General features: G+C 46.1%; 1 protein-coding gene across 2 annotated transcripts in view; it reads right to left on the minus strand.

Annotated features, from left to right (window-relative positions):
* Positions 1-23,816, minus strand: part of LOC135902239 (agrin-like) — a 615,148-nt gene extending 591,332 nt beyond the window's left edge. For both annotated transcript variants that reach the window (XM_065432212.1, XM_065432210.1), the window contains exon 1: positions 22,132-23,816. In XM_065432212.1, the coding sequence (XP_065288284.1) occupies positions 22,132-22,477 (346 nt within the window). In that variant the 5' untranslated portion in view covers positions 22,478-23,816. The remainder of the gene's footprint in view (positions 1-22,131) is intronic.
* Between the last annotated feature and the right edge of the window lie 3,492 nt (positions 23,817-27,308).

Genomic DNA, 27,308 nt, shown 5'->3' on the forward strand with positions numbered 1-27,308 from the left:
TCCCACCCAAGGTACTGGGTGCGAGTGACTTGACTGTTAGATCTTAATTAACAGTGCATTAATTAGCACCATCATCATTAACAAAAGTCGTGGGTTCGAGTGCCTCAAATAACTGTATCTTAACTGTGCTCAATTAACACCGCCTTCATTAACAACAATGTTCGTGGGTTCGATTCCCACACAAGATAATGAGTTGGAGTGACTTAATTCCTAGGTCGTAATTAACTGCGCCTTAATTAGCATCGTCATCATTAACAAAGGTCGTGGGTTCGAGTGCCTCAAATAACTGTATCTTAACTACGCCTTAATTAACAGCGCCTTCAGTAACACCAAAGGTCGTGGGTACGAGTGTCTTAATTAACGACATAATAATCAGGTGCACATTAATTAACATATTAATTAACATGCTTCGACTTCCACTAAGGGTGGTACGTGCGTTCGAGTGCATTAATTAACTATATCTTCAATAACTGTCTTAATTAACGGTATCTTAACACCAAAGGTCGTGGGTTCGTAGCCTTAATTACCGCCAAAGGTAGTGGGTTTAACTTCCATGAAAGGTTGAGAGTTTGTAACCTCTTTGTACATCGAGTGCTCAGGCCGACAATGCCGGATTTTCCGGCTCATGAGCCATTTAATGCTATCGCATTACAAAGAATTTTTCACGACTTGGCATCGTACACATTCATACGTGATGTACTTTGACATTAGCAATAACACAAAAGGCTGTATACTCCTCTCATCAGAAATCTTAAGGTGCATTGTCATTTGAGTCTCTGATGTACTTGTGATGCCAAAAAAACATTAGACGATGCATTTCTTATGCATGTCTGATGTCACCTTAGGAACACATCACGTCCTCTACAGAAACTCATGGTTCATTTTCATAAGGGAACGTTCCTACACGAGTGCCGTGAGAACATAACTGTGACTGGTGCCTTCGATGAGGAAAGTGAATCGAAGATATTTGGCCAAGAAGTACAATCTTATATTCGCACTCGTATTCTTATTCCGTTAGTATTTCCCTCTGCATTTTCATGGTAGGTTTGTGCTTCCGTGCGTTTAATCAGAGCATCGAGTTTATTCGACGCAGATCTTGATGGAACACCCTTCTTTATTTAAACGCGCTTTCATTTTATTATTGATGTCATACCACCACATAACAGAACTATGAGCAGTAGAGATAACTCCGTCAGTTGTTGAAGCATTGCATACTGGGAACGCCCCCCTATTGCAAGTACCAGCGTCTCCCAGCGTCTTCCAGCGTGAAACCAGCGCGCTTTTTGGCGCTGGGTCGCACTGGGTACGCTGGCACTCGCTGGGACTCACTGGGACACCAGTGAGAACGCTGGATAAGAGCTGGGTCACACTAGAAGAGACGCTGGTTCCACTGCCATGACGCTGGGGCGCACTGGTTTGTGCTGTACAGGCGCTGGTTCTCGCTGCAGTTCGCTGGTTCGCACTGGAAACTGCGCTGGTTGTGTTTGTGCCGCGCGGTTTCCATACGCATGGACGAGCGCTGCTGAATATTTAATACTTATTTTATACAGTTTTATCGCTTGATACTAGTCTCTTGTCCTAAATAACGCTATATCTTGGGGTTATAAAACCCTATTTCGTGTCCCAGCTTGGAATAAAGGTGCGTGAGCTGCCCATGTTTATTCATGCGCACTTGAAACTGAAAATCACTTTCGTTTTTTTATTTTCCCTTTGGACTTGGCGGATAGCTAAATTCTTGAACGAAACCAGGTAAACGCAGAGGACGCCGCGTTTTTAAGTAGCTCGCACGTAACGTATGACTGGGAATTGTCGCAGTGTTGTGGAGTGGACATGAAATGCAGAAGTCGTTCAGACGCGCGACGGACCCCGAGTTCGAAGCTTATCGCTGAATGATATTATCGCACCGATAACAAAGCTGAAATGATTCGTGCGCTTCCACTTTCCCTATTGTACTGAAAAATGTTTTGAGGCTAAAATACGCACTTAGCTTTCGCCAGCTACCCGAGCCGAGATCGGTCCCCACCGAAGCTTAGGCCTAGCGTATCAGCCGAGTCCGTCCTCACGCCATCGGCGCGTCTAGGCTCAGGTATCAAGAAATATAACAAGTATAAATCACTCTATATTTAAGCTTTCGCATCGGTTTCCTAAATAAACAATTTTTTCATGTGTACAGTGTCAGCACAAGAAGCGATGACCGCTGATGTGACGCGTCATAAACACACGTATATGCGCTATCGCCGAAGGCTCCCAGCACTAGCCTGCGCTTCTCTGACGAAGATATATGACTAGACAGGCGTGTTGACTGAAAGGCATCACTGAACTAAGGAAACGTTGCACATCCTTTCCGTGAAGAACAAGAAACGGCTATCGAAATCGGCAGAAACAGCCCATACACCGTCCCGGGTCGGTGGTTCATTTAGGATTTTTTCGAAGTTAAAATAGCAATCGCAAGTGAAAATCGATGTTCTGGCACTTCCAAGCATACTGCTGAATACGGACAGCAACCTTTTCTTTCTGGTAGAGGCGTGAGTTTTAGTTGCGGGGCGATAGCGCATCAAACATGCCTGTACAAGACGTAGCTTTGCGAAACAAACTGCTTCCCGGCTTTGACATGGTAAATTACGCTCGTGTTTCCGTCTGCTGGCGTGGCGTAGTGGTAAAGTGTCGGGCTTCGGCGGTCGAATCGTGGTCGTAGGAGTATTATTTTTGCGTTTTTTTTTCTTTTTTTTATTGCACTAAAACGCTCCTTGTTGCTTTCTGTATTCAAAAAAATATATACGGCGTCCAGGCACCGCATATTTAACGCGCTAGAGCTGTTTTTCGCGCGAGTAGCCAGTGCCTCCCAGCACGCTGCGCGTTCCCAGCGCCCCAGCATCCAGCGCACTGCACTGGGCCCATAATCCGGCGCACTGGGTCCCAGTGGCACTGGGTTTTGCAATAGGGCCAGCACGTCATTGTGTTCTCCAAAAACGCACTCGCCAATGTAATTTTCTCGACTTCTGCCATTCAGCTTATAAAAGGAGAAATGGGTACGTTTATTTTGGCTGAATTGTGCTTTATTACTTCTTCCATGTCATTTATTCTCCATTACCCTAGTTTATCAGTGAAGTGTGTGACGCTGTATAGCGTTATTAGGATGCTACTTCTATTCAGAACGAGTGAAAGTCTCAGCAGCCGCATCTAATGCCGAAAGTACATTTACAGGAAATACGCTATGCTCCTGTCGACAAAAGAAGTGATGAATAAGAAGTGGTGTTTGGAGCGAGGAGTTGCACCCGAATGTCACCAAAGACAGGGCCACGTTTCTGTCCTGGAGATGAGCGGAAATCTACATCGACGGCGTGTCGACTAGCGTGTAATTGTTACTTCATTAGGTCATTGCGTGTTTGTATTGTGTGTAGCACAAGTGAGTAGTGTAATCGGTGACATTGGAGAGAAAGCGGTGAGTCCACGAGAAGTTCTCATGAATCGCCGTATTGATTGTCGACGCCATGTTGAAGAAAGCCTGCGAGTTCGTTGCTCAGGTGGCCAGAAAAGCTTGTAGCCTACCATTGAGTGCATTGGTTAACCACTGCAACAGACACGCACTTTGCGGAAATCAACAGAGGGAACGGGGCAGGTGAGTTGAAAAATTACTTAATGACGGCACTCCTATGGTATATCAAAGACTGAGGAAGACGATCCGGTTAGATGGACGGAAGCTCTGGTAAAGTTAATAAGTGTTCACTTAACAACGCACAAAATAGTGTATAACTAGCTAAATGAATCAACGTGATCATACTTGCCTGACACGTCATGGTGGCCTGTCGCCAGGACATCATGAATTTGCGCGATGACTGTTTACATTGGGTGCTTGAGAATAAAATTAGCTCATCAGATACGTCCGACAGACTTTTCACCGGTACAAGATTACATCCAGAAAAAAAAGCGTGCAAATAAGGGCATCAGTAAACTGAGTACTATGGCCCTTATTGATCTTATTAAGGACGACGTCAGCGTTTTATTCAGCGTTTATTTCTCAGAAATTAAGTTCAGGTTATGTTTATTTGCTTCACAATGGCAGGAGTGTTTAAGCGAAAAAGTGAAAGCATTTCATTTGAGAATGCATGAGTACTTGAGTGCATATGTACATTATGTTCGGCACTGATAGCAAGAATACGAAATTATTTGACGAATATAATTCGAAAGCAAGTTCACTGATTAGTCCAGTGTAGCAAAAGACAGCGCCACCACGGTATAGTGGTGGTAGACGCAAATAATTAACAGGCTGGGAAAAAAACACAGAGGTTTGTAGTCCTGTAATAAACAGGATAGACTATTCGCGCCTTGGCAACAGGATATGATTACTCCTGAAGGCAGAAAGTCTAGTGGAAAAGTCGGCCAGTGTGCTCTCGCATCTCGCAAAGGGCGCGATGGCGCAAACTAATACAGAATTCTTTTTTAACCTTTCTTTGCCTCATCCTTCGACTTTGGCACTGCTGCTGCTGCTGTCTTGCACGCCGCGTCGGAAGGTGGTTGAGAGCGTGCATATAGATGGAAGAAACGGGTCAGAAAGGAAAGGTGGCTCGAGAAATTTGTATGCATCTTCCCATCGCCTCGCACGTGCACAATGCCCTCTGGAGCTCCCTGGCCGTCGACACATTAGCCTCTTGACAGCTATTTTTATGTGCGACTCCCCGCAAAAGCATTCTAGCAACTTCAGTGCTTACTCTTCTACTAACGTACAAGTCCTGAGGAGAGGTAGATAGAATCGTAGAGAGGGGGCAAAGAGTTGAAGCATAGGATGAATAGCACCCGCGCAATCGCGAAACGAGCGAATAACAGCCTTGGCCCTCTTCGCTCATAGTTCCCATACGGGGGGGAAGGTCGGAACAGGGAAAAGGCGGTGTTACGGAAACAAAGAGAAGGAACCTCTAGTACACGACAACCGTTGCGGAAAAAGTGAAGGTACGGCGCTTTACGTTTTTGTTATTCCTAAAAATAAACAGCATGATAATTCGTTAAGCGGACATTTGACAAAAGGCATGCAGATGTAAAGCCGTATTAAAGCACCGTTGGGTCTAGGCGACATACGGAAGCGGTCGCACGTCAAATCAACGGTTTTCTGCCCGCCGCGGTAGCTATGCGGCTATAGCATTGCTAGACGACGCCACTTTGATCCCCGCCACGGCAGCCAGATTTCGACGGGCGCAAAATGCAAAAACGGTCATTCACTTAGATTTTTACTTTATTCTGATATCACGGCGTCAAAATAATTATGAGTCCGCCACTACGGCGTGCCTCATAATCCGAATTTGATTTTGGCTCGTAGAGCTCCACAATTCTGCCAACACTTTTGCAGCAATGAAATGTGCCATGTGAACCAGTGACAGTGCTCCGCCCTCGCATAGGTTAACTACAATGGCGCTGCAACAACGCCTGAAACAAAAAGGTCTCGCTCTATCTTATGTGTACTAAGCGGACAAAGAGCAGTGGTACACACAAGGTAACAGTTGCCATCAACTCACAACTCTTCTATTGAACAAAACGCTGAAGAAATGATAGATTCGCAGTCGTCATCACCGCTGATTATCATCAATCAAAGCAAACAGAGCAAGGTCCGCCTACATCGGTTCCCTCAGTGCGTGCGATCCACATATGTTTCTTTTTAAACTCTGAATTTATATGTTCAATAATAACTCTCATTAATGCAACAGGTTGATTCGAACGGGGCAAAAGCGGCGCTCGTTTGCATGGTAGAGTTGATTTAAACGGCTATTACCATATTTGATTACCGACTTCCGCGGGAGCGTAGTTGTCAAAATGGGATATAATTGGTAGTAAAATTAGGAGGTGGATGAATGGCAAGAAGGCAGAAGCTTGCACAGGGCCTCAGGAAACCAAAATGACTTTTTTTCAGCATCATGGTTTCAACGTCTATAAAATATGCCCGAAAATATGAACTGAGGCAGACAAAAATGCAGGAATTGCGGGAAAGGTGAAACCACTGGAAATCTCAGGAAAGTACCAGCTAAAACATAAAAGATAACTTAAAAGATAAAACCCCTAACGCTGACAGGGTGACAAAATTTAGGGACAAATAAATTGGCTGTTGAAAAAGTTTAACTGAAACCCGATGGTGCGAAATATGGCGAGAATGTCGAAAAGTGTGGACCAGCGGTCAAGTACGTCCTGTAGCCGACCCCAGCGCCCTGCTATTGTCAGGCGATTGCACATATAACCGAGATGCTTGGTCATCATGCGTTACAGGGTGATTCGGACCTAAAATTTGGGACGCGGACTCCATCGCATTAAATACAATGCACGCTATGGTGTCGTTCTTCGATGGCCAGTACTGATTCTCGCTCAATGAGGACGCGAACAAATTGTCTCACGTGCTGACTGTCACCTTCCCCGAACTGCCAACATTCGTTAAGGATGTCCTTGGCAGTCACCCAGCTGTTGAATATACGTAAGTGTCAGGAGCTGTGCGTGAGCTCTTTGTTCGACGCCCGTCTACATTGCGGCTATATTGCAAAGGTGGAACTGCAACATGGTAGACAATAAGGAAAGCGGATGAATCCCGCATATATTACTGCGGAATATATTAAATAGCATTTTCGTTCTTTTTTTCATGCACGTGGGTAACCGTGACAGGAGGCTACGTTTACAATTAACTGCAAGTGCTATATGTTATACCCAAAAGTGTCCCTGGCCCAGTGGCCAGTAAATGTGACGTAATATTGCGAGCAGCTTCGGCCATAGCATGCCAAATTGCACAATTGCACAATTCTTGTATCGTGCATTTAGCCTGAAGCGGAAAAAGCTACTTATTCATGTATGTATCCTAATACTTAAGAATATCTCGATTTGCAGCTGCTGCGGTAGCGCATGATTGCTGCAGCGCACGCTATCCGCACTCATGGGGGGACCTTAACGAAGCTGATGGGTCAAAATCAAAAACCGTCCACAACAGCGGCTTTCGCAGACGCTATGCGATGTTGCGACTCTAAGAATGTACGCCGACTGAAGAAAGCTTGCCGCGGAGTGCATCAGACAATTGCCCTAGCTTGTTTACTCTGTAATATGAGAAAAAAAAAGAAACCGTGGCTGCCTTTCACGAAGCCTCTGAAAAGCGGAGAATCAATCATCGCTCGTCTCGACTTTAAGGCTTTTAGGAAAATAAGTCATTTCCCTCTGACGAGCGCCTAAGCTTTATGAGAACACTGAAACGCCAGCGGGACAAGCATTTGGTGAAGTTCAATGCGCATGGTATAGCTCTTATTTTACTTTTGTTTTGTCACATCATGATTACGTCACCGCAAGAAATTTGAAAACATTAAGGTGAATACGCCGCGTGGTGGCACTCATGCGAAGTAAACCCTAAATTAAAAAATGAATTATGAGGTTTTACGCGCCAGAATCACGACTTTATTATGAGGTACGCCTTAGTGTAGGTAACCGAAAATTTGGACCACCTGGGGTTCTTTACCGTGCCCCTAAATCTAAGTACAAGGGTATCTTCCCATTTTACCCCAATCGAAATGCGGCCGCCGTGGTCGGGATACGATCTGCCGACCTCGTGCTTAGCAGCCCAACATCAGAACTAAACCCTGAAGTCCAGAAAAGCCGGATACGTACCTGACAGTGCGTTTTAGAGCAAAATATTTACTAGCCGCGAACTTGCGATTTCGCCGTGGCCGTGCTCCGAGGAGGCACATGACTTCACATCGCGTTCCTCGTCGTTGCGTTCGCCTACGCTCGCTTCGCCAGCTGCGTCGCATGCCTGATAACATGTCGGAGGATTGAAAAGGAGAGCTCGCATGCGCCGCAACCACAGTTGGAGCGGCATTATGGACGGCGACAATTATGATAAGCAGGACGAGGCCTGGAATCGACACCGGAACGAGATGAAGAGGAAACGAATCGCCCAGGAAACATATGAACAGCACGCCGAATGACTGGCTGAACGCCGCAGCATAGCTAGACAACCAGACTAACCTGGACTTGCAATCAATATTAACCAAGGATAACCATGCCTTAGCTTTCGCTATGTATATCCTGGCATAGTCGAGCTAAGCCACTGCCAACTTTTGTTACGACTCTCACAGGTCACAGAAGTTGTGTTTGGGAAGTTAACTTTTGGTTTACTTTATTGGCGCTGAAGAAGCCGACTTCAAGCAGTTTAGTGAAGCCAACTTTCTCCAGAGATAAACAAATTTTTATAGGTGTTCTCAAAATGAATATATGATATTTCCAGGTGTATTTCGGTCATTTATTTAATGTGCTGATTCAATGAAACACTTAGAAAAATTTGGCATGATTTTAACTAGAAAGAGCGTAGGTTTGGGCACGTTGGTATCCCATAGCCTTTAGGTTTTTAGCGCACGAAAAGGGACGAGAGACAAAGGTACGACGCGGACAAAGCGCTATGTCTACAGTGCTTCATTATGCAAAAGAGAGGTGAGGCATGCAGACAGGACACAGGAGTAGAAAAGTGGACAACATGAATGGCTGCCCACTTCTCTACTCTTGTGTCCTGTCTGCACGCCTCACCTCTTTTATGCATAATGAATCCTTACCAACTAGCTAAGCTTTCTGTCGTTCTATAGTCTATAGCGCTGTGTCCGCGTCGTACCTCTTCCTCTTGTCCCTTTTTGTGCGCTAAAAACCTAAAAGTTATGATTTTAACGTTTTTCACATATAACGCGGGAGGAGAAGTAAAGGGGTAAAGATATGTGAACTCAAAGCAAACAAGACTAGCTGCAACAAAAAAGAAGTGTTCCCTTGCTTCATTGACAACATGAGGCACTACTACAAGAACATATCTTATGGCGATAGGAATAATGTGGAGCGTATTTTTGGCGACGCCGTCGCCGTGATGTTCCGTATAAAGTCCAAGGGTGCCGCGGTCGCGCGCTGCGTCCTGCATGCGAGAGGGAAAGCACGCGAGGAGATCCAGCGATCGCGGACCAATATGGCGCACGCGAGCGAAGAAAACGGAGAGCTTCCGTCGCGCGAAAGGCCGGGGGGGGGGATGGGAGGGAGTGAGGGGGGACGGCGTTGGGCTATGGAAGCAACTGCGTATTTCACCGCCGGGTGTAACAGCAACTCACAATTGCAGCTCAATTTCGCACGCGAAAGGGAGCAAACTAGGGAGACGGCGCAGGAGGGACAGTGCAGCGGCTCTGCCAGCAACTGCGTACTTTGAGCGGCAGCGCGCCGTATCTTATGACAATATCTCTCTTATCCGTATGGTAAATTAAAATACTGCTTTAGCTGTATGAGAATATCTGATTTGCTGTTATTGATCGTGCCACATCAACTGATGAATCGCGATGAAATCATTTATCCAAAAATTGGAGAGTTATGTTTGCCCCGCAGAATGCACCACTGGTAATAAGATCGCCTCCAGCGCTTGGCGAATCAGTGCTGTAGTTGACCTGGCGAGGCGGGGTACACAGGACCAACCCGTAGTCGGTCCGTCAAGCCCGTGTCTGGAAAACTAAAAGCAGCAATCGATGGAGGCGCGGTTGCTGTCCGTCGAAATGTCATTGATCTTCCGTCGATGTCACTGCAAGGACGACCTCGACGATGCCGCAGCGAAACGCTGGCTTTCAGACGCCGCCTCGAGAAAACCCGACGATGACTCTCGGCACCATGCTGCCACTTGTTACTGAAGAAGCAAATATCGACGTCGCCGCATATCCACAACGCACCAAAGAAGCACGACAGCTTGTCCACCTGCACGCTGCACGACGCTCGTAAAGGCCTCCAGGAAGTTATTCTAAACAGGTCGCTTGTCGTTAGGGCTGACTGTCACTCCCCAAACTAGGTCCTGGTGGCATCTTCCAGGGAGAAGTATACATGGCGCCACTTGGCCTGAGAGGTCCAGTTGTTGAACAGGATTTCTGCCGATGATCCGCAAAGGTTGGCGGCACCCTGGGTTGTTGCAGGACGACCGGAGACGCGGGTGCTGTCATTTCGGCTCTGGACTTGGCCTTGACCTTCCTGGATGTCTCCATTCGAAGTTCTTGCTGTGGATGTAATTTGTGCAGCCTGCGGCTAGCTTCGTAGTCCGTGGCGACGCTGGTACCACAACCGTGACTCCTTGACATCTGGCAAGACTTATGTGGGCCATAGTGGCCAATGGTATAACACGCGCCTAAGTGAACGCCGGCATTCACTGGCAGCATCTACACATTCCAATTTGCCTTCGCACTGCAGGGCACGCAGCCGCGATGTTGATTTTTTTTTGTTATTGAATGATCATGGCCGGTGTCGCTCCGTGTTTGTGCCTTTCTGTGGCACCATGTTTAAGAGCTAAACCTGTGGGCGAGAACAGGTCATCATCATCATCATCATCATCATCATCATCATCATCATCAGCCTGGTTGCGCCCAGTGCAGGGCAAAGGCCTCTCCCATAGTCCTCCAACAACCCCGTTCATGTACTAATTGTGGCCATGCCGTCCCTGCAAACTTCTTAATCTCATCCGCCCACCTAACTTTCTGCCGCCCCCTGCTACGCCTCCCTTCCCTTGGGATCCAGTCCCTAACCCTTAATGACCATCGGTTATCTTCCCTCCTCATTACATGTCCTGCCCATGCCCATTTCTTTTTCTTGATTTCAACTAAGATGTCATTAACTCGCGTTTGTTCGCTGACCCAATCTGCTCTTTTCTTATCACTTAACGTTACACCTATCATTCTTCTTTCCATAGCTCGTTGCGTCGTCCTCCATTTGAGTAGAACTCTTTTCGTAAGCCTCCAGGTTTCTGCCTCGTAGGTGAGTACTGGTAAGACACAGCTATTATATACTTTTCTCTTGAGGGATAATGGCAACCTGCTGTTCATGATCTGAGAATGCCTGCCCAAGGGACCCCAGCCCATTCTTATTCTCCTGATTATTTCCGTCTCGTGATCCGGATCCGCCGTCACTACCTGCCCCAAGTAGGTGTATTCCCTTACGACTTCCAGTGCCTCGATGCCTATTGTAAATTGCTGTTTTCTTCCGAGACTGTTAAACATTACTTTAGTTTTCTGCAGATTAATTTTTAGACCCACTCTTCTGCTTTGCCTCTCCAGGTCAGTGAGCATGCATTGCAATTGGTCCTCTGAGTTACTAAGCAAGGCAATATCATCAGCGAATCGCAAGTTACTAATGTATTCTCCATTAACTTTTATCCCCAATTCTTCCCAATCCAGGTCTCTGAATACCTCCTGTAAACATGCTGTGAATAGCATTGGACAGATCGTATCTCCCTGCCTGACGCCTTTCTTTATTGGGATTTTGTTGCTTGCTTTATGGAGGACTACGGTGGCTGTGGAGCCGCTATAGATATCTTTCAGTATTTTTACATACGGCTCGTCTACACCCTGATTCCGTAATGCCTCCATGACTGCTGAGGTTTCGACAGAATCAAACGCTTTCTCGTAATCAATGAAAGCTATATATAAGGGTTGGTTATATTCCGCACATTTCTCTATCACCTGATTGATAGTGTGAATATGATGTATTGTTGAGTAGCCTTTACGGAATCCTGCCTGGTCCCTTGCTTGACTGAAGTCTAAGGTGTTCCTGATTCTATTTGCGATTACCTTACTAAATAGTTTGTAGGCAACGGACAGTAAGCTGATCGGTCTATAGTTTTTCAAGTCTTTGGCGTCTCCTTTCTTATGAATTAGGATTATGTTAGCGTTCTTCCAAGATTCCGGTACGCTCGAGGTCATGAGGCATTGTGTATACAGGGTGGCCAGTTTCTCTAGAACAATCTGTCCACCATCCTTCAACAAATCTGCTGTTATCTGATCGTCCCCAGCTGCCTTCCCCCTTTGCACATGTCTCAAGGCTTTCTTTACTTCTTCCGGCGTTACCTTTGGGATTTCGAATTCCTCTAGACTATTTTCCGTTCCATTATTGTCGTGGGTGCCACTGGTACTGTATAAATCTCTATAGAACTCCTCAGCCACTTGAACTATCTTATCCATATTAGTAATGATATTGCCGGCTCTGTCTCTTAACGCATACAGGTAGCCACTGTTTATTTAGGCCCGCCTGCCATGGCACTGCGCGATCCCTGGTCGAGCGCCTTAAGTCTCTCGCGCTCTGTGCTCCTGTGCCACCGCCATCTCCTTAGCCAGCTCGAGAGGCGATAGCTGCACCTCTGCAAGCCCTTACCAACTGGTCAAACTGTCCGTTTTGCGTAAGGCATCGCGCAAAAGCCAGACAATGTGCGAAATTAGTGAAGCATTCCACATCAAAGAAAAAGCCGCAACATTTTTTACTTGTTGCGGCTTTTGTACCCTGTGTTTCACTTTGTGATAAAGACTTGGCGTTCTTGACAACCACTTGTCGTGTTCCGTGAATAGTTTCTAATCATTGTTAGGATGGATAGCTGGCCATGTTGATTGTGCATAATCTGATTTGATAGGTGCGAAGACGATGACGGACAAAGCTAGAAAAACACACACACAGGGCGCCACTTCCAGCGCTGCTGAAAAAGGGAGAAAGGTCACTATTTGATACAAGGAGCGCGTTCGCCTGTGCGCATGCGGGTCCAAGTAGAGCAACTCTTTTTGCGACAATGATGCAACACTCGCGCACCCGCCACCAGCCTCTCCTCTCCCCTTTCCTCAGTCGTCCTTTTGGCCTCAACTCCTAGTCTAAGCCATTTGTCACGGCTTCTGGCCACCACTTCGCTGGCGTGAAAATTTGGCTTACATTTGGAGTCGCGAGAATCAATTGCCAGGTGGCCCTCTCTCCCAATCCTAACATTGTTTCGATGTTGCCTCAGCCTATCATTCAGAAATTGATCGGATCAAGCCACGTACTTACTGCCACACGACAAAGGAATTTCATAAACGACTCCTGCCCAACAATCAACGTATTTATTTTCATGATGCAGGCTCCGCACAACTTGTTATAGTTTTCGTCGCAGAAAGAATCATCAAGTCGCAAACAAGCCAACTGGTCCAGTAGCCACCTAGCGAAAAAGAAAAGGCAGCAGTCATACCATACATACACCGCTTCTCGCATAATTTGAAGAGGATCGCCAAGCGAGCTAACGTAATGGTAATGTTTCCTGTCCCGTACAGGCCTTGTAGTCTCTGCAGAATGACCGACCCTTTTTTACCTCAAGCCACAGGCCTATATATCACATGTATAATGTAGCAGGAAACGCATATGCACAAAATGTGGGCTTAGAAATTTCGAAACTTCAACCTACCTTGTTTCAATTGAATGAAATGTCTCTTAGCATCTCAAAATTTTTGCTTTTCTTCCTCAGAGTACTTTCATTCCGAAACAATTTATTGGGGTTGCTTTAGCCGTTAGCTTTGAGCGTGATTTGAGGGGTACGGACATCCCAATAGTACCGAGCATCAGGATCCTTCGACTCAGAATACAGGCCAATGGACACAACAACGAAGTGATAAAGGCACTAGACTCGCACGTGCATCAAACAAGACTTATTTCGCGCATCACCAACAGAAACAACGGCATGAAAGACACTAATCTACTCAGATTGGTACAGGCTTTTGTCATAAGCAGAATAGTGTGCGCTACTCAATTCCTGCAACTAAAGCGTGATGAACGCTGCGAAATTAACCTCATGATCAAGAGAGCATACAAGCAGGCTCTACACCTCCCAATTACAACCGTAAAGGAAAAGTTTGAAGCTCTAGGTGTACACAACACTCTTGATCAAGAGTGTCGTCGACGAGCTCATGGAACCCAAAAGAATTGTCCAACTGGAGAGACTCTCGCGTTCTCCGACGGAGCAACACATTCTCCAATGACTCGGAATTACATGCAACACCCCATTCGTACGAAAGCGGGACGTTCGACAGAGTTAAGAAAACACACACACGTCCCACCATTACCTAAAAACACTCATCCTCTGCACAAGCAAGAGCGCAGGTAGCAAAGAGCCAAATCCTTACAAAAACGTTTTGCAAACCCTAAGGGCGTGACCTATGTAGACGCTTCCGTGTATCATGACCGAAACGCTAAGGCAGCGGCTGTACTAGATCAGCAACATCGAATCATCGCTGCAAGGTGAATTAATACAAGCTCCCCGGAGGTCGGGGAGGAAGTCGCAATCGCCTTGGCGTACGCTTCCGCGGCAGCCAAATTCATAGTCAGCGACTCAAAGACAGCTATACGAAATTTCGCGAAAGGGCGCATTTCGCCTGAAGCCCTCATGATTCTGGCCGGGGTACTCGAAACCCGGCGCAGATGGACGCAACTCGTTTGGGGGCGCCGGCGCAGTCCGGTCTTCCAGCAAAGGAAGCTGCTCACAGTGCGGCGCGAGAATTGGCCACCCGCGGCCGCAATACAACCTCTTGGGATGGGCAGTTCGAATCCCTACACCGATCAGGCAGGGACCGGATAGTATCCTACAAGGAAATTCTGCGATTCTGCAACCAGGCCAGGGGACATTACCCTGCCACTCACAAAAGTTTAAATAAAAATCAATCGGTTACCTGACGTATTTTATTGGCGCACTTTCCCAAACGCAGTGATGTACAGTCACCTCTATTCCAGCGGATTGTAAATTATGCGCAGGTAGAGCCGATCTTCGCCATATAATGTGAGGATGTTCCCTGATAAGGACCAGAAAACGCAATAGCTTATTGCCTCCCCTTCCCATCACCACCCTAGAGCAGTGTGAGACTGCACTGCTCAGCTCAGACCTGGATACCCAACTCCGGGTCGCCCAGAAGGCCGAAGACCGAAGAAGAAGAAGGCCGAAGAAGAAGACGGGTCCCCCTCACTCCCCTCGTCCCTACACTCCATCTCGGACAAAATAAAGTTTATACTACTACTACTACTACTACTGCTTTAGCCACCTGACAGGACAGTTCTTGATACTCCGCACTGTCATCGGTTTTTTCTTGTCGCTTTTCTCATTGATGGGAGTCCCTGCTCTGCTTGCCGAACAGCTACAGGATCGCCTTACAAGAACTTCAATAAGAAGCCTTTGCAAAATGGCGCAAATACCGCTCTAGACTTTTACCTTGTCCCTAGACGTCTTAGCGTTTACGCGATACTGGATTACCAAACAGGTTCACAGCAGCAACAGCACTGGCAACGACATTTTTTTTGTGTCGCATCGTGTATAGAGTGCACATAAAGCTAAAATAACCTCTCCAGTTCTACTTATCTGCTCATTCATTAGCCAATGGTTCATTTATTCAGGTGGCTCAGTGGCTGCAGTATCATACATACTTTCAAGTATTGGAAATACAGATACTGATACTGCAGACGTATCATAACGGTACAAGATGCCCAAGGAGCACGTAAGACAGTATCTGAGATACATCTATCTTCGACATTGCCCAGCACTGGCGGTAATTCACAGCCACATGCACGACCACCCACACGCCCGGTGCAAAACTTTGCTCCCCCCCTACCCCCCAAAAATACGTTTGTGAAGCCCCACGAATGTCGGCTCGATTCGCGGCACCCCGGCACATTTTTTTTTCTCTCTTTTCAGTCTTTTTTTTACTTTGTCGAAAAAAGTTGCGATTTCCTAACTTTGCACAATCAGGTGCACTAAAAAGCAATGGAGCCTTTGCGTTGCTTTGGTAAGTGATCAACTCGACGTGCACGAAGGTTCAAAGAATGGGTCACGTTTTGCAGGTGAAAAGTGCAGAGTGCCTGAACTGTCATTCCTTAATACCAACAAGAACTTGATCCTTGGTTGCATTTATCGCTCACCGTCATCTTCCCTTAACGATTTCTTGCTTTCTTTTGATGCAGTATTGTCCAAGCTAGCTTTTGAAAATAAGGATGTGGTGATTGTAGGTGATATTAATATTAACTTACTTGACACTGAAGCCACCTCGTACACAACTTACACAGATTGTTTTGCTGGATTCGGTTTTGAATCGCTCATTGACTGCCCAACTAGGGTAGCCCCTCATGGGAGCAGTACACTTATTGATCACGTGTTATCTAACATTTCACCATCGCCTTGCTCCGGGGTTATTAATACTGACATAACCGATCATTTTCCTGTTTTTCTTACATTTAACAATGAAATACATGAGAACGATAATAGCTACTTTACTTCCGTATTTAGTGCAGATACCTTTATTGAAGCCCTCAGTGAAACTGACTGGTCGCCAATTAATTCTATGTCTGATCCCGAAGAAGCACTAAAGAAATTCTGCACTTTATTTTTATTGGCCGTTTCGACTAACACACGCACTGTAAAATGTGGGAAAAAGTATAAATATCCTCGCAACCCATGGATGACGGACGGTCTTCTAGAAAGTTTAAGAAAGAAGGAAAACATGTACAAGAAAACTAAACGTCAGCCCTTTAATACTAGACTAGCTAGACGCTATAGTAGATACTGTAAATTACTGAATGTTTTACTAAAACAGGCGAAAAAAAAGTACTACGAACATAAATTTGATCAGAATAAAGATAACCCCAAAAAGCAATGGCAGTTATTGAACACTTTTCTTAACAAATCGCCTATTAATGCCTCTATAACCAAAATAAATTACAAAGGTCTCACTCTTTCTGACCCCAACGAAATTGCTAATGCTTTTTCGGACTACTTTTCTTCTGTTTACACTAATAACAACATACATGCGCAGTTGCATAATACTTTGAGCCGTACGACACAATCATTCTTCTTGTTACCAGCTACACCAAATGAAGTGCGCTCCACGATTGCTAACCTTAAAAATACAGGGCCTGGCTTAGACAATATTTGTGTCAGGCATTTAAAACTGGTTGCGCATTTAGTTTGCGACACGCTCTGTAACATTATTAACCTTATCTTCAAAGAAGGTGCATTTCCTTCATTTTTAAAAAATGCCAAGATTATTCCTGTTTTTAAGAAAGGCGACAAACACACAGTTAATAATTACCGTCCAATTGCAATTCTGTCCTGCCTTAGTAAACTCATTGAGAAATTATTTGTTAAACGTCTTAATAACTACTTAACAAAGTTTAAATTGCTAAAGAACAATCAATTTGGTTTCCGCCCAGGAAGTTCCACGAATCTAGCTGTTCTATCTCTAACTGACTACATAAAAAAATGCATTGATTCGGGAAACTTAGTCGGATCTGTATTTTTAGACTTCAGTAAAGCTTATGACACGGTTAACCATCAAGTCCTGTTTAATAAACTTGACTCTTATGGTATAACCGGTCCTGCGCTAACATTCTTAAAAAATTATTTACTTGACCGGCCGTACACAGTACATGCAGCAAATACTTTCTCAGTAACAAAATGTATTAACCAAGGTGTACCACAGGGATCAGTTCTGGGCCCTTTGCTTTTCCTTTTATATATTAATGATCTTCCGGATTCTCTTAACTCCACCAACTGCGTTCATTGCATTTTATATGCAGATGACACAACCATATCTTCATCTGACAAATCTGTTACTACTCTTACTTCTAAATTAAATATTGCATTAAGTAACATTATAAAATGGTGTAGTAACAATTACTTAGTTCTTAATCCTTTAAAAACTAAATTTATGTTATTCAAAAGTGCTCAAAGGGCCTTAACTTCTATTCCTGAAGTAAAGCTTGGAATTCATTCAATTCCCGTTAGCACCGATGTCACTTTTCTTGGCATACATCTTGACCCTAACCTTACATTTCGCTCTCACTTCCAACATCTCAAGCACAAGACTGCGTTTGGTATACGTTCATTAATCAAAGCTCGCCCTTTTTTTTCTCGTGAGGCTCTGCTAGCGTTGTATTATGCATTCATTCATAGTCACATTAATTACGGCATTGTTTCATGGGGCAGCACGTACGCTTGTCACTTATCATCAATTCAACATATCCAAAATCAGTCAATACGCATTATCACTTCTAGCTCCATGCAATCTAATGCCTCTTTGTTACTTCGAACGTATAATATCTTGCCTATTATTAATTTGTTTCAGTTTAACATACTCGTCTTACTCCACAGGTTGCTTCATAATAACCTTACGTTTCCGTTCATTGCAACTGACCTTTTGCAGAATAAAAATATGACCAGATTTGCGGCTAACAACAATTTATTATTACCCATGGTTCATACCAATTACGGCAAAAAAACATCTTCCTTCGCTGCAATTTCTCTTTGGAATGAATTACCATCAACCATAAAATCCTGCACTTCTCTTGCAATTTTTAAAAATCACCTTAAGCATCATTTCCTGCGATAACTTAACTACGATCTGGCGGTGTACCTTTGACTTTTATCTCACATGTCATTTCTTGTATTTCACCCATGCTTTTTTCCGACTTTCTGTTATAACGTGCTTTTCCTGTTTGATTGTAAATGACATGTCTAATGATGTATTTGATCTGTAGATGTTGTTTTATAATACGCTAATTTGCTGTGTATTGATATCACCATCAATGTTGTTATTATTAACCGAGGGTCCCACTACAGTTCTTTGACTTTGGGACCCTCGTCTGTATATTCGTCATGTAATTACTTTTGTTTTGGAACCAATAAATCTGAATCTGAATCTGAATCTGGTTCTACATGACATTGACGTCGTATAAAACGGCAGAACTAGCGCTTCGCCAGTTGGGAATATATTTTTATTATTCACACAAAATTATACGTTTGTTTATTTATACGTGGAAATGAGGCATTTCCATCACGTGGGTATGAAATTCGTGCGTGAAAGAGACATGACTCGTACTCATCACGTTCTTTTGGTGCGTTCCTCCCACGTGCCAACACTGTTTTTTTTTTTCGCCAGCGCCTGCCAGGTCCCGCATCGTGTCCACTGCGACGGAACCAAGGGCTGCGGTGTCGAGAAAACGTCCCGGAGGCAGCGAGTCGGCTGTCGTGCCAGGCTGCCGCAGGTGGTGGCGGTGCAGGCACCAGCAGATGCATATGGATGTGTCCAAGCTGGCGCCCGGCCGTCGGCATCGATCGCGCCGCGGCGTCGGCTCAAATTAAAAGCGGCTCGCCGCCCATTGAGCAGCGCTCTCTCGCACGAAAGCAACAGCCCGAGGCCGAGGGGCGCAAAATTGAAATTCTGCCGCCGCCTCTCAAAAAGCCGGGCACCGCGAATAGGATTCTTGGGGCGCGAGCCACCCATTGTGTCCCAGGGGACGCGGCGCAGAAAGGCCTAATTACGACCGCTCGAGGTCCGTTCAATGGGGACGCCGCGAGGGCAGAGCGAATTAACCGCGGCTCCCGAAAGGCGACATCGCCGCAGGCCCAGCAGCACAAAGCCGTTGTCGCGCGAGGCACGTCGGGCGGGAAAACGACGTCGCCTTTCGCCATTCAAATCACGGCCGCCGATGGTCGGGCGCATCAATGCGCCATCAGGCAGGCGCCGCACGCGCCTGCCATGATGACCGGTCGAGGAGGAGGATGCCCCTCGCTCGGCTATCGCGGCGTGATGCGGATGCCGCGACCACCTGTCGTTAGCTCGGGCTCCCGTGGCGGCCACGGCCCGAGAATCGGGGCGCAAAGCGTGCCGGCACGCCACTTGCGGCGTGAACTCGCCGGTGGTGCCGCGAGCCAGAGTCGCGGACCCCGGGTTTGCCGCCAGCGAGCGTTGCAAGCGGCAGCTTCGCGCGCGCGGGGGCGCGGCCCTCTCTCGGCGGCGCGCGTTTCGCGGCGAGTGCACGGCGCGGCGGCCGGTCGCGTGAGCTGCGCGCGGGCCGCACGCCGGGCGTCCGCCTCTCGGTGCGCAAAATAATGGGCGCACTCACTGTCTTAGCGACAAAACGTGGGGAGAACGAGTCGCGTGCAAACGTTTCCTTGAGCAAGTTACTCCTTTCCTTCGCATGCTCCTGACACAGAGAGCCGCGGCACGTTTTCCCCACTCCAAGTATGCAATAAGCAGCTCAGCCTGCGATGTTTCTGAACATATCGAAAGGGACCTCGGCGACAGCAACTACCACGAAAAGCCAAGAGATAATGAATCAATGTTATGCACCAGGGAAATAAGCAGCCCTTCTTAATTGAAATATATAATTCGTATACATGAATAAATCTTTTAGGATCAACACCCAATACACTTCCTTTCCTTCGCTAAATAAAGAAATAGAACACTAGACGGAGCTGCGCAAACTTTCGGCTAACGATGCGCATGTGCTGGATTCAAAACGGCGTAGCATCACAGGACGTGCCAAAAGATTATCTTTCTTTATGAGACCATTCAGCGACGACCTGCTTTGCTTTAGCATTGTGAAAAAAAAAATGGCGAGGCAAATCCAGTGTGCGAGAAGGCAACCACGTAATATTTACTGAAAGTTCAGTCGATCATTGCGACATACTGTTGTTGCCTTGACTGTGCAAAGCTAAATTACCAACTAAGGCACGCAGTCAGTACTATACTGACCGCACGACAATATTCCTATCTTGCCAGTGCAGGTGCGGCTAAATCCAAGAAAGCTTGAAGCCCCGACCACATGCGCGGGTTATGCTTACGCTGACAAGGTAGTTTCTTTATATTGATCACTTCGTTTCGCATGCGAAAGTACGAGATTCCGCATAAACCAAACAAACAATCTAATACCGAAAGTATCGTGTATCCCAATGCCTACAGACCCGTCTTCGATGCATGGGTGCAATTTTTTTTTTTTTTGGTGCGCGGAGGACAGGAAGAAAGAAAAGGCCGAACGAGCTGGTCCATTCGTTGAGGTCCAATATTTGCACGCGCTCGCAGACCCTTTCCCTTGGAGTGATCCACGGCCGGCCCATAGCACGCGCGCGCTTTCCAATGCTCGCACTGGCTCCTGCTTGGGAATTGTTGCAGGCCGTTAGAGGAGGCTCCTGATTTACGAATGCGGATAGCTATACGGACATGGACGGAGCAGCATAGCCGAGCTTCGATCCGCAAACTGGCGCGCTCATCTGTCAGGACTACTTGTGCCACACTCGAGGCCAATCCCTAGCATCCGTCACAATGAGCCGTAGTGCTTTCCTTCTCTTCCTCGAGGGTTGTTTGCTTCCGTTTGGCACCGCGAATAGTGGTCCCGTCTCGTTGCGCTTTGGCGAAACCTTATGCGTCCATATTATGCCACACATTCTTGAAGCTCTCGCTGAGTAAATCCACAAGGAGCGACAAAGAATGATAGATATCGTGGTCTCTAAAGATCCGCAAACAGACGAGGTCAATCTTCCAACGAACAGAAAATCCAATAAACCAACTTACTGAATATCAGTGCTTCCGCCCTTTATGTAGTGCCCCATACGCAAATGTGAAAGACAAGTGGCAAGCGTCCATTACCAACCACACCCATCAGACTCAAGTCGATCGCGTATCACGCACCTGTACATGGAGGGAGTGAAATACACGTATGGTTTGTGTTCAAGCTGGCATGTGTAACAGCAACGCTTTTAACAGAAGGAGCGTTATTAAAAGAGTTTTAAATTAGGGTCTTCTAGCTCTTGGGGTCATGGTAGAGCGCATGCGTAGTACCAAGGCCCCAAGCGCTAGGTGGCCTCAACGCTTGCGTCCATCTCATCTAAAACTCACCATTTATTCGGCCTGGTCGACGTCAGCGTGTGTGTTTGCGACTCTCACAAGATTATATCGCGAAGCTCATGAAACCGGATTCACGAAATCACCTAATTTTTTTCCCCATGGGAACAAGAAGATGCCAAAACGATCTCGGACATTTTGAAGCCTCAGACGCTCTTCCAAATGTCGCGCTGTTTAAAACAGAAATGTACCATCGGGAAGATGCTATAGCCAATCGAAAGGGTATTCAAAGCAATGTTCAGAATATTCTGAAGAAAGTTTAGACACACATGTGCAGCTTGAAAAATTATGGATGAATTTCACTTGCTCTCATGACTTTTCTTTAATATGATTCTGTTATCCAGATTTTCTTGTGCACCTGTCGGGAAAAGAAAGCTAAAATTGGGTTCGATAATACATGATCGCCTTCCGCACATTCCCAATCAACGCCAGGTGTCGTAGCCGTCAATGCCAACAAAAAGTGGTGATCTAATAAAAACAGTGATTTCGTGGCTTAAGTTACCGAAGGAAGTGCGGAAATATGCAACTTGATCAGGTGAGCACGGCAGGAGCCTAAAGAGGCACACGGCAATTGTGCGGTGCGCGTCCTTCCCACCAGAGTGGTTTTCACTTTGCCAAGGCTTCTACGACATTCTGCCGGTCGCGTTCAAACCGCTGTCCGTTCACTCACCGAGCCTGCGCCGCCGGCCCAGGAGCCTCTTGCGGCGGGACCTGTTCCAGGGCCTCCGCTGCAGAGCCTGGCAGAGGTCGCCCGTGGCGACTGCGTTGCCCTCGTCGGCTGATGGGTTGCGTCGCCGCTGCTGTTGTCGTGCTCGCAGGAAAGCTTTGCGCAGCCGGTGCACGGCCAAGGGCTCGTGCCTCCGCCGGTGGTGCCTGGGCTGCTGTTGGCCCAGCAGCAGCAGCGCCTTGCAGCGTCTCCGCCACGACCAGGGACCACGGTCGCTGTGCTGGCGCAATTCAGACGATGCCGCAACCACCACTAAGGCGAACAGCAACAAGAACAGCGGCCGCGACATGGCCCGTCCGAGCAGCGTGTGAGCCAGTGCGCGTCGCCCCACTGGGCGGCGAGGAGGGTGCCGTGGGCGATCGCTACCACGTGCTCCCCGTACTGCTCCGCCAGCTGAAAGTCGTTCGGACAGGCCGCCGAGCTGCCGGGGGCGTGGCCGTCCTGGGCCGGCGCGTAGCCCCCCTCTGCGTCATCGGGGCCTGCCCCGCAGTGGCGAGGAGTGACCGCACACTGCAGTTACGCTGACGACTTCATCGCCCCTTACCGCAGCGACGACACTTGTGGGCAGTTGGACCGCTGCAGCGATGCCAAAGAAATGCCTGCTGACTCGTCGTGCCCGTCAGTAAACGAGCACCTTTCCCTGGCCGGCGCTTTCGGTGCAAGCGCTAATTTAGAAGCACGCCCCGATAAGTAACAAGTCCGAAAGCCGCCTTCGTATGAAAAAACGGTGGCGTGGATACAAACCTGCGTTCGCTCGCTCCCTAATGTTTGACAGGCGTAAAGTTTCTTCGCGTTAATTCTTTGCTTCTGTATCCATCGCATTATATGCCACATCTGTGCTGGTTCATGACAGAATGCCGGTACTCTACTTCATTCCACGAATGCTGAACTTGTTTCAAGTGCTCTCGATGCCAGAAGATACAGATCGCCTGTGAAACAAAAAATTATGCACATCCAACGCGCACCTTGGAATCCGTGTGAAGCGAAGCTTTTTGTGAAGCACGTAGTCAAGTGCTAAAGTTCGCCCCGTTTCATTCCTGCCCGTCGGTCGTAAACTCTCGCGCGATCACGCGCTCCCGTACTAAGCAGTGGTTGCGCACCCGCTGACCATCTCCAAGGATAGTTGACGTTGGCGCGTTAGAAGCGTGCGTGCGATGGAGACCTATTTATTCTTCCATCCTTTGGTAGAATGCTGTGTCCTTTCGAAACATTCCCCTAAAAACTCTACAATATGATTTATATGTAGCACCATACACAATTTTTGGAAATTGCCGTGACGAACCACATACACACATACATACATACATACATACATACATACATACATACATACATACATACACTATGACGTGTTCATATTACTTGGCCTACACAGCCTTCGGTGTAAAAGAATGTGCGACAGACATGCTGAATTACCGCGAAGCACTCGGCCATTGTTTCGTATACGCGTAGAGCGTGCCGACGAAGGTGCCACTGGTGGCGGCCTGGCTAAGTGCATGCGGGAAAGGACGCAGTGGTGTGCCGCAGTTTTTTGCGGCATTCCATGTGCTTCTCTATTCGATTCATGTTTTCGGAGCAAAATACGCAACACCCGTCGCACGTTTGCGGTGGCCGAACTTCAAGGCATGTCGAAGAACACTCATAGAAAATGTACACCATTTTTATTTATTTTTTTTATTTATTTGATACCTGCTTCGCCTTTGCTGGCATTACAGCAGGGGGATACATAAAAATAAGCATCATATTTGATACCAATAAAGAAACTAATTACACAAAGCGCGGTAAAAAGCATCATTTGACACATTGGATACAATCATAGGCGGAAGATTATTCCACTCTCTTATACATCTAACAAAGAATGAATAGCGGAAGACGTCACCTTTAAAGGAAAATTCTTTTATTTTGAGACTGTGGTCCCTTCTTTGGGATATATAGGACGGCTCTTGAATGTACTTCTCCTTATTGATTCCAGTTTTAGAATGGTAGATATTATGGAAAAATTTCAACCTGAGGTTTCGTCTACGATCTTTCAATTCTTCCCATTTAAGTTTACGTTTGCTTTCGCTCATGCTAAGGTGACGATCCCAATTACCTAGAACGAATCGCACTGCCCTATTCTGTATTTTTTCAAGCGTATCGGCCAGCTCTTTGGTATACGGATCCCAGCAAACGCATGCGTACTCCAGCAATGAGCGCACATGAGTGAAATACAGTTGTTCTTTTAAATTCAATGGAAGTTCGCTGAAATTTCGTCTTAAGAAACCCAAAACACGTGCAGCCTTTACTTTGATGTGGTGAACGTGCTTAGCCCACCTCAAATCACTCGTTAAATAAACTCCTAGATATTTATATTCCCTGGCCGTGCTTAAAGTAGCGCTATTTATGGTATACGTATTCAACTGGTATGAACGCTTCCTCGTAAAGGTGACGTGAACACACTTTTTAACATTCAACGACATTTCTGAATGGGCACACCAGGATGATATAACATTCAAATCATGCTGCAGGTATTCTGTATCATGTTCATTCTCTATAATCCTGTAAACTACACAGTCATCCGCGAACATTCTGAACGAAGATTTGAGGCCAATAGTAATATCATTTATATACATCAGAAACAAAAGAGGGCCCAGAACTGAGCCCTGGGGAACTCCTGAGGTCACGGGAACATATCCGGAGGAACAACCGTTGAGAACTACCGACTGCTGTCTTAGAGAGAGATACTCGGCTATCCATGCAATAACTGATTCATTCAGTTTATAGCCCCGTAATTTACTAATAAGAAGGTCATGGGGAACAACATCGAACGCTTTTTTGAAGTCCAAGAAAATACAGTCAACTACTTTACGCTTATCTATTGCTAGAGCCAATTCATGCGTGAACTCAACAAGCTGTGTTGAGCAAGAAAAACCTTGCCGAAAACCGTGTTGACTAGAATGCAGAAGATTATGTTTAACCAAATGTGTCATTATACAACTATAAAGGACATGTTCAAATATTTTACATGGTATACTAGTTAACGACACCGGCCTGTAGTTCTCAACGTCATTTCTTGGCCCATTCTTATGAATAGGTGTAACACGTGCTAACCTCCAATCACAAGGTAGTGCCTTCTCCACCAAGCACTTCTGAAATAGACGGTGCAAGTACAACGATAACGTTGCCGAACAGTTCTTTATTATCGCTGCTGGTATATCGTCTGGGCCGCACGCTTTAGCTGGTTTGAGATTTTCTAACAATTTACGAATACCAGGCACACTAAAAGTGACCTCGGGCATCACTTCTGCCTCAGTTGGAGAAACCATGTTAACAACGCGTGAAAAACTTGGACTAAACACGGACGAAAAATAATTGCTAAAGATGGCTGCCTTAGACGCATCATCGTCAACGATTGTGTGAGAATATTTTAGAGGAGGAATAGATGTATTATCTTTACCGTTGAGACGAACGTATTTCCAAAACTGTTTCGAATCCTCCACTAGCTTCTTACCAAGACTTGAGAAGTAAGAATTTTTAGCTACTTTAGTTAGACTTTGAAAGTTAAGTTTCATTCTTTTCAGCTCCCACTTGTTTTCCACAGAATTATTTTTTTTACATTTCCTGTACATTCGTCTTATACGTCGCAGTAGAGTACGCAGCAGAGTGTTAAACCATGGTTTATCTCTAGTGCGTTTAGCTGACAAGATACGGATGGGAACGAAAGTTTCGCGCAGATCAAATAGTTTTTCTTTAAACACATTCCATAACTGTTCAGTATTCAGTTCGGCTGCTAGTGTATCAAAAGTGGGAAAATAGGTTTCAAATGCCGAATTAATTGCATCATAATTTGCTCTAGTGTACGCGTACACCTTTCTGGCAGCTTTTTTGGGAACAGATATAGTCTCAACATTTACATCAGCCACAACTATATTGTGGTCACTAACACCGGGTAAAACATGGACATTCGATACAATATTAGGCACATTACAAAGAAGTAAGTCAAGAACATGACCTGTACCGTCATTTCGAGATGCCTCATGGACGTACTGTGTAAATGTGTACTCGTCCAGAATATCAAAAAAAGTTGAATATAGTCGGCCTCCGGCTGTACACCTTGGGTCATTGCTTGACCAATTAATATGTGGAAGGTTAAAGTCACCCCCGATCAAAATATGATCCGCTTTAATCGTTTCAAGACACTCAGACAATTTGAATAACTGTTCGAACGTTGTGCTAGGAGGCCTATAATAGGAACCAACTACGACACCTTTCCCATTCTGCAGCCGTATTCTACAAAAAACACATTCAATATCAGTAGCAGAACAATCCAACAATATACTAGGTATATCTGAACTCACAAGTATAAACACCCCTCCTCCTCTTGCACTTCGGTCGCGACGAAAGCATTGATACCCAGGCGGAAAAACTTCAGAATCAGCAATTGTAGAATCAAGCCACGACTCTGTGCCCAAAATGATTGAGGGTCGTATCGATCGAACCACCATAAAGAAATCGTCGATTTTGTTCTTTATGCTCTGACAGTTGATAACCATAACGGTAAGCGGCTGCGCAACTCTAGGCGTACAAGCTGGTCATTGTTGGACTACGCACCCTGTGGCGCTATCTACTTGATACCGTTTGCCGTCTAAGTGCAGCGTATCAAACTTTAAAATAACCTTCTTTCCTTGCTGCTTATGCTCCCTTGCAAACTCCCACAATTTCTTTCTCTTGTCACGAACGAAACGCGAAAAATCTTCTGATATGCTATACTCTGTTCCCTTTAACTTATGTGCTCTTGACAGCACAGATTGACGAGCCTTAAAAGAAGAAAATCTAACAATTATTGGACGTGCTATGCCTTCACGATACGGCCCTATTCGATGCGCACGTTCAATGCTGACATCAGTAAGTTCAAGCCTTGAGGTGCACAAATTTGCGATAAGTTCCTCAGATTTTAAAGCTGTCTCAGCTGCAAATGCATCCGTAAAACCATAAAATACCAAATTGTTGCGTCGTTCCCTATTTTCAGCGTCGTCAATCTTTTTGGTAATTGTCGCCAGTGCTTCGTGATCCTGGCGCTGCTGAACTTCAATAGCTGTTAAAGCAGTACTCATGCCATCAATTTTCGCAGCTTTAAGTTC

Source organism: Dermacentor albipictus, chromosome 6 (genome assembly GCF_038994185.2).
Source record: "Dermacentor albipictus isolate Rhodes 1998 colony chromosome 6, USDA_Dalb.pri_finalv2, whole genome shotgun sequence".
NCBI classification, from domain to species: Eukaryota; Metazoa; Arthropoda; class Arachnida; order Ixodida; family Ixodidae; genus Dermacentor; species Dermacentor albipictus.